Here is a 19,281-nt window from a genome sequence, read left to right as displayed (position 1 = left end):
GCCATTCCAGGAATTAAGGACCTAAAATCCATGAAGCATTACATCGATACCGTGTATTTCTCGAAGAATGATTTTTAAGGATAGTCTCTGGTCACCCTAAAAGCCGCAGGTTTGGGTTTAAACAAAGTCAATCAGGCCAATCACCACACACAAAGCTAAGTGCTATTTTAGTGTCAGAATATAAGCATCTCAACCGGCTTTCATAGATGTAAATAGCAAAACCACAGATTTTAATGGCCCAGGATCTTTTACAGGATCACGTTCTAATGATAAGAACAAGCTAATTTTTTAATAGCTTTAGCAATAAAGAGGAAATTTCAAATCTTATCTTTCTATAAATTTCTCAATATCCACTTGTTGAAAAGTCTGATACCCAAAATCTGATACATCCCAAATCAATCCTTAGTTTTAAAAACTGTAGGAAAAATCCTGGTCCTACAATCAATGGACATTTTGTCACGGACTGCATAAGAAACATAATTTCACCCCTTCATGGAAAGGTTACAATTAAAAGCAGTTGCAATAAAAAACATGCATTCTTTCCATTGCCTCCTTCTTTCATTTCTCCTTTCTTAATCTAATTTGATATGTAGCGTGTAATCAATCTCCCCTCTGACACAAATAGTTCCAATCCAACTGTACTACAGCGCTTGATCCAGCTTCCTACATTGCCACTCAAGCCACAGGTCACCTTTTACATCCATTTCTTCAATTCTCTTCTCCATCAAACTGCAAACATGAAATCACTCACAACCTTATCCCATTCATCAGTGCATTTTTAGTGTTTCCTCTCCTCCCTGTCTCTCTTTTCCTCCACTAACTATAATCTTGAATATTTGCTCCTCTCAGCACTAGCTCATACCCTTAAGCAAGGACGTTCTTTCCTGGACTGATCTGAAAAGCCATCACACTGTAAATCCTTCCAACTCCTTATTCCTTCTCTTCACTGTATTTAAAAAAAAAAAAAAAAAAAAATCAGCCCATAAATCTAGTTCTGAACTGTCCTGGGAAGAGACCATTTTTTTGCATATTTGTACAGCTCTCAGTGCAGCAAAATCACAGTCCTTGTCTGGGTACTCCCACAGCACAAATAACAAATGTTAATTACCAGTTGTTAGGATGGGGAGTGATCTGAGTAGTTTCAAATTTAAGATGACTTGGAATCGCTGCTTTTTGCAACAATGTGCCCAAACTTTCGAAAATGCCACATTTTCCTGGCTGTCAGAGGGTAAAAGGAGTTCCACCTTGCAGGTCGTCTGCACAAGTAGAGAGGTCTCAAGGTGTCCCCAGAAGGCGTGAAAATATTAGATGGGGCCTCTACACTCATTCTTTACTCAAGTCTTTCTCCTTAGCATCTAAGATATTAAATATAATACCAGCTGCTTGTTCCAATTCTCCGTCCCCATCTTTAACTCCCTCCTTTGTGAGTTACCTTCTTTCAAGACTCCACCGATTCACTAACTACAACAGTTACCCAACCTATTTCCAGTTTCTCAGGTACCTCAGGTTCTACCATTCCACTTTCTCACTTCCTCTACTCCCAACTGACCTAAACCTTGCTCAGGGTTTTTGGAAAGCCTTTTCCCACAGGCTGACAATTCTAGTAAATGTATTGGGATTGACAAGTCTAGAACCCCATTTATTGCTGTCCAGGCTGATTCCTTTGGACCTTGCCTTAAATGCCACCAAGCTGGGATTTTTTGCATTTGATCTAAATAAGAGCGCAAGAGAGATGACCTCAGAAATAACCTTTACCTGATTGTGAAGCACCACAGCTCAGGCTTGTGCCTACCCTTCCATACCCAAACGTTGCTCCCTTGTAAATCCCTGCACCAAAAATGTCTTTGATTATTTATTCTTTATGATTGCTGAATGTTACAGGATTCCCATGTAACAGTTTAGATGGCTCTGAAGTCAAACCAGCTCTTAAATAAATCAGCTGAAGCAAGGAGACCGCTTTTTTGTTGCTTCTTTTTCTAGAAATTGGATCATTTAGGAATTTGGTTTTCATACTATGCAGAATCTCTGTTTGAAACTGATGATTTTCCACTGACTCATCTGTACAACAGCAGCTTTGAAGATGCTGCTCATCCTACTACACGGCTTATGTAACTCCTCCCCCCGACTATTGGATAAGCAAACGCAGGTTATATTAACACAAATAACACATCGCAACCTAGCTGAGATACAACAAATGCAGCATGCGAACACAGGATCCAAATGTGTCGTCTGGAGAGCTATGATGAGAAGCAGCCAACTTTCTCATTCAGTTTTGCAACAGACTCACCAGTAGCAAAAAGCAGTTTCCTTGGGTCCTGAAAAACAAACAGGCAAAAAAAAAAAAAGACAACATATATGATTTTATATCCATATGAATAATAGAAGTAGCTCATAAGGCTCACATGCTTGATGGCATAAGCAAACGCTAAATCTGGATGCAGGAATGGATTTGGTATTTGGTAGCAGTTTACATTGACGGTAGTTAAACATAAACTAACTTTCAGCCTCTGCGTTTCCCCAATGAAGACAGTTCTGATCTGTTATAAAAAGCTAGTAGCCTGATAATTTTACCAATAACTATTTTTTGAAAGCCTAACTTTACTCAGTTACCTCATACCTTTGGGAGGACAGAGGGAAACAGAAGGGAGAGAGAGATTTTGAATTTAAATGAAAGGCCAGCGGTGAGCATTTTACTGCCAGTTACATCACCAAGAGATTTGCAGTGGACTCGAGTGAAGCAGGACTGAACACAAAGGAGCTGACAATACAAAGCCAGATGTTCCTGTGTCCTTCACCACATGTGAAAGTCAGAGGGGATATGTCAACCCCACAGGAAACTGCCTCACTCCCCTGAATCCTACGCCTTGTGAGGTTTTGACTTCACTGTGGAGAAAAAGGGGTTTTTTTAAACTTGCAGTAAAATGCAGTGAGGGGAGGTGAGCAGTTTTTATACAGGTCAGGAAAAACGAAGCGACCCTCTCCCTGACCTTGTCTGCATCCAGATGTGCGCACCCACGTACAGAAGATGACAGTAGCATCTAGGCTGCCCACCACAGTTAAAAAACAGGTTTAAGTGGAATTCAAGCGCAAAGCTTCAAGAGCTAATAAAGTACCTAAAATCCGGGAGGTTTTGATCCTAGAATTACTAAAAACTTGTTATTATCTCAATTACCTATTGCAAAATTCCTAAGGCTGCTTAGTACAGGCTGCCATGCACACCCTGGCACGTTCCTGCCTGAGGCAAGCTCCGGCTAACGTTCCTGATGAGGCTAAGTCTATTAGACCATTCCTAACACATGCAGACACTTGAGTTCAATCCAGAACCTCAGCACAATAGTTGGTGTTGGCATGTCTGTCTGCCATAGAATAGCTCGGTGATTAGATCATTCACCCAGGGAGTGGAAGACCTTGGTTGTTGGTCCTTATGAGCCTGGGCTGAGTCAAGCTCTCCTTTTCCAAGAAAGGATGCAGCTGGGATAGGATCATTCTAAATCTTTCCTAATGAAGCTGGTAGAAAAGAAATGCAGACTTGAGACTAGAATGAATATAAACAAGAGAAAACTTGACTGTAGCCCAAAGAAGAAAGAGTCTTGGACTCTGGTCTTACTCCTAAAATCTGCAAATATCTCTCCATTGCCAAATGCACAAACAACCACCTGGAGGAGGGACTAGGACCCTGGTATGCCTTCAAGAGATCTGCACCACAGTCCGAGAAGTCATGCAAACCACGTATTTTGTAAGTAGAAATCAGCTTCCAGCCCAGTTCATGCAGGTAAATAATTCCACTCTTAGCATATATACTCCAGTTCCCACTGCAGTTTAAAAATGCAAAATCAGTCTCAAATCCCACTATTCTCTAATCCCTAGTATATGTCACATAGCACTAGATTCCAAATGGTGCAAATGCAGAAAGCATTTTCCCAGATGGAAGTATCTAAACCAGGCCCACCCAAGGAATAGAGAGAAGCAGAAGAGAAGGAGAACAGGATGAAAGGTGAAAGGACTTGATGACAGCATTGTCCACCTCATAATCCAATAGGAATGAATCCTACAGGCTTAAAAGAAAAGAGCTTAAAACATGCTTTGTTAAAGAATTAAAATCCACAGCAATCCACATGATGGTGAGTTTTCAGTGCACAAAACAGGAGCACTGTATAGATCATAGGATGGATTATACAACAGAACTGAATATACAAATAATCATATATTTAAATTACGTATTTAAAAGCAAAATATGAAAGGACAGCTGGCTCACCTCACCACGATAGTTTGCTGCATTTAGTGCCAGAAAGTCTTCATTGTAGTTCTCAGAGAAGTTAAGAGCGTTCACCAGATGAGCAGCAACATGCAAGACTAAAAAAGAAGAAAGCTGAGATCTGTAAACAAGAGGTACATGTTCCCCTAAAGTAAAGAAAAGTGGGTACCCAGATGCCAAGCTATAACCACATCACCTGCCCTAGATGCATCAGGGACTAAGGAATCCTTTTTTGAAAGTAAATCAGGTTACAGGTATTCATGCAGAAAGCTGTATGTATTTTAAGATTTTTTAACACTACAGCAATCATTTCCATACTGCAATGCTTCAGCTGGGAGACAACATTCAAAGGTGTCCACCCAAGAATATTTCTTCTTCACCAAACTGGGTATTTGTATCCTCTGTTCTCCTCTGTCCCCCTCTTCTGCAGATAAGCCTGTCGCACCCTGCAGCACCCTGCTGCTTCACTCAAATTCCTTAGGCACAACGGAGGGTCACTAACGGCACATTTTGATCCGATCTCATATACCGGTCCTTTTAGAAACCGGAATTTTAAGGAAAGGCTCGGAATTAGAATGTAAGCTCATGTGTTTAAAGGAAAAATAAACCAAACCCCACACACGTCCGAGAAAGCATTCACTATTTAAGGCAGAGAAGCACAGAGCAAGACTACCCCCAAATGTACTGTACAAGAAAAAGCACAAAGGACTGCTTTAATGCGCTTCCCAAACAAGCTGCTGCTCAGCGCAGTAGGATCTCACCTGAAAAGATGCATATTGTAACACCACATGTCACATGGAAAGTTTTGCTTTTATCTAGCAGCCTTCTGGTTTTCCTGCTGGCAACCTAGTAAGAGAAGAATTCAAGCAATCTCTTTTCTAAAACAAAGCAAAAAAAAAAAAAAATACTAACAGCAACTGAGGTGATACAATAACAACTTCAGCTTTTACCTTTTTAATACTTTTTACCATTTTACCTTTTTAATACCCTTGCAAGCACAGTACCTAAATTTAAAAACTATAAAACTATGCCAATGAGCCAATTTTGAGATCTTAATGAAGACATTACAGTTGGTCTTAATTACAGAAATTACATAGATGTCAAGAGCACATAAGGTAACGTCCCTTCTAGCCTTAAAATTTACGAATTCCAGCACTAATTGTTATAGGCATCACTGACTTTTTACTGAGCAGGCTAAGAGAAAAAGGTATATGTGCATACATATATGCATCTATAGTCATTAAATTTTATATGTACTGTCACATGATGAACAGAACTCATAGGTTCAATTTGCAACCATCTAGGAAACACAGATGTTCCTCAAAAGCATTACTTATATTTCCGTGAGAGCAACTGGCAAATCACAAACAAGCTAAACTATTGTTTACTGAATACTGGTACAGAAAACAAACCCTCTTAGCTTTGCCAGAACTTTTTGTTTACCCCCATGATAATGAATATATCAGGTTGGGTCTTCTTAGTTAATGTTCTATGATCTCCAGGCAGACAATTCTGGTTATGCAGAGACAAAGTTCTTCTTGTTCTGTTGAACTCTACCACGAAGCAGCAGAGAGGACACAGATACCTTTCATATTAGAGTTAGGAAAGAAGGAGGAAAATTTGCCTGGTTACAGTTCCACAGCAACTCCTCCTTCTCGTCCTTCAAAAATGCATTGAAGAAACCTTCCTCACAACAACTCCAACCAAACCAGACAACGCCGGTCAAGGCATTGCCTTCAAAGAAGTCATGAATCTAGGCTGAATGCCTGATACTTGCTCCATGCAGGCACACTTCATGTAACAAAAAGGGATAGAACAGATTTTTTCCTGCTATTTCTAGACTAAACAGAGACCAGAGCCCTCCTCTTCTCAACTGCTGCACTCCGAGAACAGTACTTACCTTCTGAGATCCTCGCAGGAAGGCCAAGAGAACTCGGCACATCGGCAGAAGGACCAGGCAGCAGTTGAGATTGAGGACAGATGCTGAAGCTCTGCTAACACACAATCCTAGCTGAACAAACATAGCAAGAGTTAGATTACAGGGAGAAAAGATGCTTTAATGTTTCAGGTGCCAGTATTCAACCTCCTTCTCTTTGCTGTGAAACCGAACGGCTCCCATGCTCTCTTGACTATCAGAATAGGGGAGTTTCATGATGGTTTAGGTGTACTGGCAACACCACTGTACGCACCACATGCTAACCTGTTCTCTGAGGGAAACGGCTCTCACTGTTGCTTCAAAAAATTATTCAAAATTAATTTTGTCAGTAATACTGTCAGCAAATGACAACTTTCTACTGAAAGAACCAATATCCTCACCAGTGCTCAAAGCCACAGGGAACAAAACATATCTGAGACAATAGTAAGTGTCCACCGAGAAATTACCTAAAAACTTCAACAAACATAATTAAATAAGAAAGAGAGATAAATACTATAAAGACACTAGACAGCCACTTAAGTGTAATGATTTTCTGGTAAACAAGCCAGAAAAAAAAGTTTAAAAAAAAAAAAAAATTTACTCAAACTGAAATGATAATATTGTTTTAAGGACTGTCACGGAATTGTCACCGAACTCCTCATCCATTCACACTATGCAGTGCCGTATCTGGAACCACAGAAAGTAGGTTTTCTTCATTTTAACTACTCAATAGCTGGGAACTGTAATGGAATCTAATTTCTCTAATGCTTTCACTGTTATATTTGGAACTTACATAATTAGAACAAAACCACTTGTCAAATAAATGAACAAAGCACACATTAATGTCATAACCCTGTATTTTTAAATCTTATTATATTCTCTCATTCATTTATGATTTTTAAAAAGTTAGCAAAATGCCACTGTTCTCCTAGTTATTAGGTTGAATTACCATTTTACTAGCTTACATAAAAGATGCTTTTAGACTGTCAACAGATTTCTGGAAGGATATTTCTTACAATGTTCTCTAAATCCCAAGTTTTTCAACTCTTGAAGAAAATAATAAAAAAATATTATAATATTACAACTCAAATACTGCAGAGATATGTGAATTATTTGAACAGGTACAAATTATCTAATAAAAATTACTAAATTTTTTACTTTTTCAAAATGAATCTTCAGGTAAAAAGAAGAACATTTGTTACTTCTCAGTCAAAAATTTATTTATTATACATTTATTATATTCATACCTTTCTTACCAAGAAGAAGAAACAAAATGGGAGAGAAACAAAGGGGGTTTATTTATTTGAATTTTTCTTTTACATTGTGATTTCAAAATTTGTCATTGCTATTAGTTGTCTTTTTCAGACTTATCTACATGGCATAGAAATGGAAGAAGATATAAACTTAAAAAAATAAAGTACACAAAAGAACTGGACTTCAGCATGTCAAGCAAGATCACAAGCACGACAGTACGACAGGAGCTTCTCCCTACCATAAGGTATCAACACTGCCTGTTCCCACAGTTACCAACACTCATGTACCTCTGCGGTACATCCAGGCACAAAACCAGGAGGCAAACAGATGTTCAAGCTCTTCACCTAGATCCTGTTTCTCTTCCGACTACTTTACGTTATTTAGTTAGACCCGAGTGCCGGGGACCTCCTCACCAGACATTACCAGCTTCAACAGAACAAAGCAGCCTAAGGGCACCTCCTCTCAAAAGTTACCCACTGGAAGTAGGAGCAACTACCTCACAACATGTGCTCTACCTTGTTCTCTGCCATGTAAATGTGGGATCCCTGGCAAACGTCCTGGGAGCAAATCTCATGAAAGTTACACTGAAAGGGACATTTACAACAGAAACATCTCTAACCTACTGAATTACAGAAAATAAGGCTAGAATCAACCAAATCATTTAGTTCTTTCCCACTCTCCAGACCTTCTCCACTATGTCTTGCAAGGCACTCTTAGTTCTTTTTTCCCTTACACAAAACCTCCCTTGCTTCTGTTTCATCTGTTCCTTCACACTCTGTTCACATGCACGACAAGAGATTATTTTTGCTACTTTTCCTTCATAAGTCACGTTCTTCAGACTTTAGATCATCCTCTCCTCCCCTCTCTGGCTCCCAACTGGTCCAGAGCCCAAGTGCAACAACTACAGCTGAGCACCAGCTACAATGGCCACAACCTCAGCAAATGAGCTGAGATTTTACTGAATGCTGATGTCACATACCACTTCAAAATGTAATTTTAAAAAAATGTGAACAACCACAATAAATATTTCTCTATCCTTGCCCACAGTAGCTTAAAGTGACTGTAGAACATCGTAAATATTTTTGGACTATCAGATAAAATGGCAATACCCTTCAAATGATTGGACTTAATGCCAAGTAAAATGTCTCTATAATGTGCCATTTGCATATACAAGACTGTTTCTATTTTCATTAATTATTAATCCCCTAAAGGGAAGCTAAAAATGAGCTATAGACCTCATAAAAGCAGTAACTTCAAACACATGGTCATTAAACACATATAAGCATTTTTATTAGAGCTTGCTGATGTGCAACATTATTTCAGTGATTAAATGAGCATGATTTGAAAAACCCCAAAATTACGTAGAACTAACATTATGCAAAACCCAGAAGTAAATCAAACCTTTTTTTTAAGCTCTTGACTAACACTCAAATGCTGCTGAAAAAAGCTGCAATACAATTAATTAAGTAAACCAATTTGAAAATTGAAATAATTTCTATTATATGACCTATACAACACATCATTAGTTTCTCAAACACCTATATTGTCTTTTGAGTTTAAACATAAACCAGGCATGGTACCAGCTATCCAAGACTTCCTTTATCAGACACAACAAAACAAAACCTCTTACAAAACTTCAACAAAACAGTCTAGTTTGGAATAGTCTAGAACAGAGTTAATTCTACACTGTATAGTACTAAATAAATTAAATACTTTATTGTACGAAATAAGTAAAATGCCAAAGAATTTAACTTGCACATAAAATATGGATCAGCTATGATGAGTAGAAAAAGCTACCCTACTAACCTTCCTTTGTGTTTTTCCATGCCAGTATTTGACAAATAGCAAATATTCATTCATAATGCAATTAGTATGGAAGAATGCCCTTACATTAATTGTAACTCAATGCTATCAGCATCTGCACAAGGGGGGGGGGGGGGGAAGAGAGAAAAAAGAGGAGGAAACAATTTCTTCAAATATGCAGTGCATTTCTAGGACAGTGTGATTCAAATATTTTCACCAACGGTTCATTTAAGGTTTTACTCTGAAGAAATAAAGTTGGTCAATGTTTGCTGCAACAAGCCCGTGACAGTTTTGACAACAATGGTAAAGTAATACATTTAGCAATGCTTAGAATCACAGTTCATGCAAGACCCAGAAGAATAAGAGATGCCCTTAACATATATCCAAAGGCTAAAAATATCCCCATGAAACTAATCCTTTCCAAATGGTTTCCAAGTGGTCTCTTCCTTGACTTCCTCTGCATTGCCTGGGTGGCACAGTAACAAATTAACAAATTAACATTGTTGGATTTTAAAACAATAGTAGAATGAAAGATGATTTTTGCTCCAAGGCAACTCACTGGTTCTAGAAGGGAATATATATCCTTATTAAGTAGCTAAGAAATGAGAGAAATATAATCCTCTTTTCTTCCTACGATTATCATTGTCTTAAGAAAAAAAAGAAGTGTCATTTCGTGTTAGTACCCTGTGAAATTTCTGTAGGATCAAAAAGAGAGAAAAGCACACCCCCAAAATCTCTGCTAGACACTCTCTTTTATCCACCCTTGCCACCAGCAAATCCAAGCATTTGTACCTCCTTCTATACTCTGCCTACCCGGCACCACACATGCTGTTACCCCATTTCATGGAGGGGCAGAGAGGCATAGAAAAACTGAAGAATTAATCAAATTCACAGAGAAAATCTCTGGCAGGGATAGCAGGGAACTGCACCCACTACAAACTCAAATCCTAAAAACTAGGCTAGGTTTTTTCTCCAGACAACCATAAAGCAATCAGCATGCTTTCCTTCTCCAAAGCAGCAGAAAAGGGCTCCAGAGATACAGTGGGAATGTACGTTCTCCAGCTACCCCACCTGATGTGCAGGCCCACAGAAGCCGGGATGGACTCTCGGCTACGCTCACACACTGTGCAAAGTAGGACAGAGACGCAAAGAGCCAGTTCTTGTTGGACGGTCTGTGTGTTGCTGCCAGCAAAGTAGGGGCAACGAGTTCCTCTGTAGTCCGGCAAATGACTTCTGTGTTAGGTTGAGGGCTGAAGTAACTTACTGTGTACCACAGAACTCCCTAAAATTCTTCAGTTATAAATACAGAGATGAACGTTACCTGCTGTGCACAGAAACCTCATATCCAATGCATGGTTGCAAAACTTACTGGAGAGCAGAACACAGGAAGGCTTAAAAAATACTGGCCTATCTCGCCTTTTAAGACCATCTTGTAGCAAACAAATGGAAGAATATTGCAAACCCTTCCACACCTAGAAGTGATGTGATGTGATTCTGTTTCTCAAGACTCCACTACCTACAAGCAACAATCCTAAACAGGTCATGGTGCAGTAGGAACACCACGCTTGACGCTCTCTCTGGAGGCCTTCCTTTGAACTTTTTCAGTCTTCTATGGTTCAGGGCAACTTGAAAGGTGGTGGGAAGACTCAAAAGCCACTTGCTGCTCTGGTAGACACAGGTCACAGACCACCTCCTCAAATCAGTACCAGAGCAGCTAAAAATATTTATTTTCATAGGTGGGACAAACTGTGCTACACAATGTGCCTCCTTTTGACCTGACTTCCTTTTCTTCAGGGAGTACTCCTTGTTTTGAGTAACAGAGCACAGATAATCTAAGATGAAGGACAGATCTGAGTTGTATGGATAGCAATTATTCCCCTTAGGCCTGCCAAATCTGGCTGGAGATCTAGCAAAAAAAACCTGAAGCAGCTGAAGGGAAGGAAAATGCGAGGGCAGCGGAAACCTATCAGAACATGTGAAAACTTCTACAAAAGTTTGACTTGGTTTTGTTCCTGAGGGTGGAAGGTTTCAAGGCAGGACTCTGTAAATCCCAATCTCATGTACTGCAACACTTTAAAAATTATTTTAAGACTAAGTGGTGTAATATTTTTGAATCACATTTGAAAAAGCATATTATTAAAAAAAAAACACACCATAAAAAACAGCAATCCTCTACACAGAGAATTTAACAGCAGCCCAATTCTTTATCCTAATTCAACTTCAGTCTTCTGCTTCCATATATGCAGCAGAAGTTGGATATGGTATTACAGAAAGGGACAAACATCAGGAGTGGACAATGGCAATAATATTTTTAGCTCTTTCAGGGGGTATGGGGCATCTCCCCCGCTCTACTGAGAATCGATATTCTCACCGTTCACTCGTAACTCAAACAGGCATTCCTTGAAGGTTTTCCTTCTCTTTCTGTCCACATATTTAGGTCATGTTCTCGTTTTATACAGAGACTCTTTCTGTTAGATGTACTGCTCAAATCCTCCTCCTCCTGCTTAAATCAGTCATTTAATATACAAAAAACAACTATCTTAATCTGTATTCAATATTAGCGTCCAACTTCTCTGATAATCACCAAAGTGCATTCACTTACAAGATTTCAGACCAAATGTTCACCTTTATTAATCTACTAATCGGTTAATTTAATGTGTTAGAATACTGACCTCAGGAAATAAAGTTTTTAAAAGACTTTTGTCAGTGTTGCTGAGTTACAGGTTTCTTTTTGTGCCAGGCAGAGAGATACATGCACAGACTGGAAGGGATCTAAAGTTCTCTTCCAGATTTGAGTGTTCCAGACCATGCTTCTGCTGTAGCAATAACAAAAAGTGTGACAGTATTTTATACATTAATTAGCAACAAGACCTTGAATGGTTGAGCCTGCAAGATGCAGAATGATCAAAATTCCACAAATTTGGTCATGAATCAAGGGATTAATGGTATGCAAATCCCACCCAAGAGATTCACAACACACTGCAACTCACAGCCAGAGCAGGGAGATGTCTATTGTCATCTCTGAGTCACAGTCACACAGGAGCGATGCGTCTGCTATTATGGGCTTCCTTTATATTGAATTACTTCCCCTGACCACAACACAGTAGGTAAGATGGTCTGTAAAACCTGTCTTCTGGAACGTAATGCAGCTATTTTTATTTTAAGACCTGCCATTGTTGGACTACCATGGGAAGCCTGCAATAATGGGGGTCCTGGTGGATGAAAAGCTGGACGTGAGCCGGCAATGTGCCTTGCAGCCCAGAAGCCAACCATCTCCTGGGCTGCACCCAAAGCCGTGTGGCCAGTAGGTCGAGGGAGGGGATTCTGCCCCTCTGCTCCGCTCTGGGGAGACCCCCCTGCAGTGCTGCATCCAGCTCTGGAGCCCTCAGCACAGGAGAGACATGGACCTGTTGGAGCGGGGCCAGAGGAGGCCACAGAAATGATCTGAGGGCTGGAACAGCTCTGCTGTGAGGCCAGGCTGAGAGAGTTGGGGGTGTTCAGCCTGGAGAAGTGAAGGCTCTGGGGAGACCTTCTTGCAGCCTGCCGGTACCTAAAGGGGGCTGATAAGAAAGATGGGGACATTTTAGCAGGGAAAAAGTCCTGCTCCTTTTTATAGGACAAGGGGTAACAGTTTTAAACTGAAAGAGAGGGCAGATTTAGACTAGACATAAGGAAGAAATTTTTCCCACTGAGGGTGATGAACCACTGTCACAGGTTGCCCAGGGAGGTGGTAGATGCCCCATCCTTGGAACCATTCCAGGTCAGGTTGGACGAGGCTCTGAGCAACCTGATCTAGTTGAAGATGGGGTTGAAAGGGTTAAACTAGATGATCTTTGGAGGTCCCTTCCAACCCAAACTATTCTATGATCCCATTCTGTCCCAAATGAATTCTGTCTCAGAAATGTCTCAGATTCCAGAGACCTGTGCAGTTAGGCAATTAAGCAATTCTGTGATTCTATGATAATACAAAATACAATGAATATTCAACCAAAGAAATATTTTGGCCATAATTCAGTTCTGTTCTACAGAGTATTATGCCATGGTCATCCTCGAATGAGGAGCAATGATGACAACAAACTATTTTTAACAAAAGTCTACATGATACAGTAGTAAAAGTTTCGGTTAATCATTTGAGATGTACCTCTACTAATTAAAAATCCACTATTGACAGTTTTATAAGAAGTTCTGCAAAGGTGGAGTTCTCCCATAAAATTTAGTAAGATGGATGTCCTTCACAGGATTACTGCCATTCGGCCTATTAAAAAAAAAAGAAAGAAGGTAAGAAAACAGAAGAACTACATGGTGCAAAACTCAAGCTCTTCATTGGCTCATAACTGAGAATAATCTCAGCAGTGACGCTGAACTGTGGGCTGTCGGGGAAGGACAAAGGGTTGAAGGAAAAATGTTTTGACAAATCAAAAATCTAGAATGAGGCAGAGAGAATGCAAGATGAGATTTACTTGCAAATTCAAGGGGACTATAAAGATAAGGTCTTGTGAATTAACACCCTCATTCTTCATTAGGGAATCCTGCATATATATCTCTCTCTCTATCTTCCATAGCAGCATAAATCTATTAGACGTTTTTGCTACGTGTAACTTAACTCTAAAGAGCAAATCCCAAATAGCCTGGTTACATGACAATTAAATAGCAAAAACATGCTGCATTAAGGAAAATAAAGTGTCAAGATACACAACTCCCTCCAATGCTTAGATGTGTGGGAGAAGCATGCCACAGTGTGGTTCCATAAGGATCAATGAAAGCAGAATTTGGCCTCAATTAATAAAATATCTATCATTACGAAGAACTAGAAAGGAGATATATGCAAGTTAATGGAACATCTGAAATATATTCCAAGCAGTGAATAAAGATGACATAAATGTGATACACAGTACCGCACAATAAGAAGGGAGCGACTGTATAGATAACAAAAGCAAGGCAGCATTTTTCCCTTTCAGTCCCATTTTCAGTTACTCAGAATCACAGAATCACAGAATCACTAGGTTGGAAAGGACCTTTAAGATCATCAAGTCCAACCATTAATCCAGAACCACCATGTCCCCTAAACCATGTCCTGAATACTCAATCTTTTCCCAAAGAGATCCTTCTGAGAAAGCATTTCCTCCACCTTGGTCTGAAACCCAGAAGCTTATCTCTTGCATTAACAACCATTTGACTACATTAGAGTTATGTGAGCAGAGACTAGAGAGGTAATAGGGAAAGAGAGACCTTTTGTGCCATGACAAAATGAGCCCAATGCTCTTTCTGTTCATGGGGAACTCAAGCAACAAGAAACAGGTATTTCATTTAATGCTGTTATAAGCAAGATTTGTGTTGTATCATAAGGCCAGTACTGAATTTAGGTCCGAATTTGTTGGTCAGATGCACCTGAAGTTAGAAATCTTGAAGTCTGCAAGGGAATTAATCTGGACAATATCTCTGACTGAAAAGACACAAAACCTCCAACAATGAAGATTCTGGAGTCACATCAAGTAATTTATGAATCTTCCTTTCTGCAATTCATGCCTACTACATCTTGTATTATCTACCATAAACATGCAGATGACAACATTCCTTTCCTCTTTGCTGCACTCTTCTGCAGGAAATCTATGCCTGTTGAGTGGTTCCCTGGCTTCTCTCCTTTAAGCAATGTAAAGCCACAAGTTAACATTTATCTACTTACGAAAAATTCAGGTTCTTTTTCTAAATCATGTTCCTGAACCAGCAGCAACGAATGCATTCACGCAGCAAGACTCTGATCTGCAGTGTTACAAGCAATTAAGTATCCAAAGGGATGGTTCATCAAGGCAAAAGTACTGGGAAGGGGTTTACATCCACTAGGTTCTGGTTGAACTTAACACCACAAGAATCACATAATAAGAGAATTATTCTGGTTGGAAGGGACCTCGGGATGTCTCTATTCCAACCTCCTGCTCTAAGCAGGTTCAACACCAAACTCAGACTAAGTTTGGTCAGGATTTTGCCCAACTGGTTTTTGAAAACATCCAGAGTCGGAGATTCCACAGTGAAAAGTTCATGGTCTCATCAACAGGACTCAAACTGAGCAAGGCAGTGACATTTGACAGGCTGATTAACCTCCTCCTAGCACGTCAGTGCCTTTGACTTATTTATCCTCTTTGATCTTCCAGGACACCACCATGCTCTTAGTGCCTTTTTACCGGTACAGAATTAAGGATCAGGAAGATTGTCATTGATAGATTGAGTGAGAGTTAGGTACCTAAATAATTTTAAAATCCTGTGCTAAGCATCTTGTTCAAGGTCCCAGAAGATGCCACGAGAAAAGAATAAAACTGAGCTTTTTTCTTCTGCAGAAGGCTGAAGGAAAGTGAACCACTTCAGTGACCACTGAATGAAAGACTAACTTCATTGCTTCTCCTTCTTCACATCAGAGACACATGGAATGAAAACGTGACAGAGCTGAATATATTGAGGATACTCAGTCCAAGATCTCATTTCATATCACAATCTGATTCCCTATGGCAACCCTTCTTGTTCTCCATCCCGTTACTGGGTAAACAATAAAATGACCTGTGGTAAATCTTTCAGTGCTGCAAGTGCAGAGGTTCTTAAGGATACTTTAGGCTACCATAGCATACAAAGAGAGAAACATATCCTTAGCAGACCGCACTGAAAAACAAAGAGATTTTTTTTTTTCATTCCAAAAATGCCATTCCTTTTTGCCATTTTGTAACTGGCTAGAAAAAGGCATCAATCTTCATGCAGGTATCTGTAAAAAAGTTCATTCTGTTAAGAAAAAAATCAACTGTTGAAATACGAATGAAGAATTTTCATCTAAGTCTCAAAATTTTCACACATCAAGAAATGGCACACAGACTGCAAGCCACTCACCCATGTATGGAACAGAGAGGAGACTGGTTATGCAGATGGGCCATGAGCCTGTGGCTACACACACCAATACAGAAAAAGAAGAGGGGCAAAAATCCCCATGGTAGGTAACAGCAGCAGCTCTAGTATGGATATGCTTACTCTGTTCCTGAATAGACTAAAATTGGCTTCAGTTTTCCCAACCCTTGCAAAATCATCTGTGTGATTTATATGCACACACAAATATATTGAAGAGATAGGAGAAAGCTAACTTTGGGGTATACAGATGATATCTAGGCAACCTATAAAAAGTTAATTGCGAGGCTGTTTTACAGCCTTTAATATTTTCAAAATTTTTAAATTAGTTTCAGAACTTTGACCAAAAGCATATTTTAGACATAGCTCTTCACTTTCCTCCTCATTTTAGAAATCTTTAAACTACTTTGGTATTTTTCCCCCACAGTTGCAGACACAGTTAGGCAAACTCAAACGCATGGCCTCCTGGTCCTCATCTGACCAAGACAAGGAGTCTGTTGCTTGAATCATCTCACAGGTTCTGGACACACATTATACTACGTTGTACATGTCTTTCATTTTGAAGTATAAGAAAAACAAAGAAAGACCAGACGGTGAGCTGATACAAGGCAGACGAGTCTTCTGTATTGAGAGGAACTTTGCTGATTGATACCAGCTGACAATCTGGCCCAACATGCTGACCCAAGAACATTTACTTTGTAAACAACCCACTTGCTCTGCCAGGATCAAACACAGTTTTCAAATGGATGCACTGGGCTGCAAAGCCATTTGAGATTACGGTAGAATTAAACACGTTCTCATGCTTTTTCTGTCAAGAAAGTCATCATCATGAAAGATTTAAGTATTTTCACTCCCTTCTTTTTGCACTACCTTTGCTAAGATTAATTTCTTGAACACATGAGTCAGCCATAGAAGAGAAAAAAAGATAAAAGTATACTGGGGTCAACTTACTTTCAAGGAAGTTCACAAAAGCTTATGGAACTGGCTAGCTATGGCAATGATATCAACCATATGAAAAAATACATCCTGGATCTACCAAAGATAAAACCCAGAGGCTCTACAGCAGGTTAGGATGTGCATCATCTGGGCTTTAACCCCATGTCAACTTTCCACTGAAATCCATACCCAAGTACGACATAGTGTTACAAAGCACCATGTTATTCATCCACTTTTTCCTGGATTCTCAAATTCTGAGCAACCCTAGAGCATTTTCCAGAAAGTTGTTAACCCTTAGTCTATCCCTTTGGACAGAAGTCGTTTCAAACAACTGCAATGGCGTAGCCGTGCATAACTTCAGAAGACAGACCAGTGTCTCGCTTCCCCAAATTATCTTTTTGAATTCTTTTGCTGGTGGTGGATATTACCCTTGCTAAATCAAAGCAGTCAAATCTTCATTAAACCATTCAGATTCCAAGAATTTGTTATCAGAAAAAAACCCTAAAATTTTATCGACTACAATGATTTACACAGAACAGAGGATCTATGAGGATGACAAAGACCAAAAAGAACTAACACTTATCAAAAGAATTCCTTCAGCAAATACGTATCACAATAACTGGATTAGAAATAATTTGCCAGCACGAGCCCATAAGCTTGGCTAATGTTTTGATGACAAAAACGTTGAGCTCCAGTCATCTGTTGAGCATGTTTGTGTTCCTGTGAGCCGGTCTGCAGCTGGGAACACCGGGAGGGAGGAGTGGAGGGGGAAGGATAGCTGTCCCACACTTGACTGGCTCTTTTTCTTCTCAACACTCTTCACTTTCTATTCCTAAACAACTGTCAGCAGTCCCCCAGTAACTTCCTACTTGATCCTCCCCTGCTTTGCAGTGTTAACAGGCAGTGTGTGTCATCCTCGATTAGCAAATGCATTCTGTCCCTTTCCCATCTCCCAGCATCCCGATTTCCAGGGCAAAAAGTAATGTCCGGGTCACTCACCCCTAACATCTGATGCAAATAATAATACTGCAGTCCTTGAGAATAGAGCAGGAAGGTTTTCCAGAAGAGCCATACATTGAGGGAGAGCCAGAAAAACTAAAATGAAACAGAAACAAGAAACTGTAAGTGAGCGTTACATGTACAAACTTTTCAGTGTTAATTTCATTCATAAAACTCACATGTCTCCAGTGCCATAAGCATATGTAAATGGCACGGGAAAACAAGCTTCAAGCATTTAGCACAAACTATTTAAAAATGTTAAAAGGAATGGCCCCTATGTGAGAAATTTTCACTTTAACTGAACTTCTGAAAACTTGACCTTTGTGACTTGAGACTACGGAGGGCTGGCGGAAGCCTCGGCATCCACAGGGCTACTCCAAACCTTTCATCAGATACTGCAGTTAAAGACTCAGTGAATAAAAACCAGCAACAAAGAGACAAAGGCGAAGGCAGGACGAACTCAACCTCCGAGAAGATGCATCTTCTCCCCCAAACTGTCCCACAGCGGGTCTAACAAAGGACAAACACACGGACATCGTGTGCCGAGTCCCGGCTGGGCACGGACGCCTGCATTGTCCCCGGCCCACGGCACACGCGTGTACCTCTGCCCGGCGCGCACCGGCGCGGAGCGCACCCCGGCCACCCCTGCAGCGCGCTCCCCAGGGGCGGCCCGCCGCCCAGCACCTCAGGCCGAGGGGGCCGGGACCCCCCGCACCCTGCCGGGGGCCAGCCTGCGAACCGCCCCGGCCGCCGCGGTGCCCCGCCGGGCCGGCCGCCACCGGGGCCGGCCCCGGCCGCCTGCCAGCGCCCCCGCGCCCGCCTCCCCCGCAGGTCAGCCCCGCCGAGGGGGCCCCTCCGCGCCCCCCTACCAGAAAAAGGTGTTTGCACCCCTCGTTGGCCAGCCAGCTCCTCCAGGACAGAGCCATGGTGCGGGACGGGACGCGGGGGGTGGGGGGGGTGGAGGGGGCGACGGGCGGGCGGGCCAGCACCTCCTTTTCAGCCGGGCCGAGCCGCCCTCCCCTCTCCCCACCCCTCACCCCCCGCCCTGCCTTCCGCCGCCGGGGCGTTGCACTCCGGCCCCCCCGGCGCGGCCGCGGCCGGCGGGCGCTGCCCCTTTGTCTGCCGCCGGCCCCGCCGGCTGCCCGCGCTGCCCGCCGCGGGGGGGGGGAGGGCTCGGCCGCCGCCGCCCCCCGAGCTTCCCCACGGAGAGTCCCGTCCGTGGGGTTCCCCCTTGCCC

General features: G+C 41.3%; 1 protein-coding gene across 1 annotated transcript in view; it reads right to left on the bottom strand.

The window, feature by feature from the left end:
- NOX4 (NADPH oxidase 4) overlaps positions 1-18,970 on the bottom strand; it is a gene marked incomplete at its 5' end in the record, with an annotated part of 113,253 nt that extends 94,283 nt beyond the window's left edge. Inside the window, 6 exons of the mRNA XM_082005877.1 lie at positions 2,288-2,315; positions 4,256-4,353; positions 5,017-5,101; positions 6,156-6,266; positions 18,045-18,140; positions 18,914-18,970. Of these exons, the coding sequence (XP_081862003.1) occupies positions 2,288-2,315; positions 4,256-4,353; positions 5,017-5,101; positions 6,156-6,266; positions 18,045-18,140; positions 18,914-18,970 (475 nt within the window). The remainder of the gene's footprint in view (positions 1-2,287; positions 2,316-4,255; positions 4,354-5,016; positions 5,102-6,155; positions 6,267-18,044; positions 18,141-18,913) is intronic.
- Positions 18,971-19,281: the final 311 nt, after the last annotated feature.

The sequence above is a fragment of the Phaethon aethereus genome (assembly GCF_964289735.1).
Source record: "Phaethon aethereus genome assembly, chromosome: 1".
Classification (NCBI taxonomy): Eukaryota; Metazoa; Chordata; class Aves; order Phaethontiformes; family Phaethontidae; genus Phaethon; species Phaethon aethereus.
Note: the sequence above shows the minus strand (reverse complement) of the source record. Positions and strands in the feature narration are given on the sequence as shown.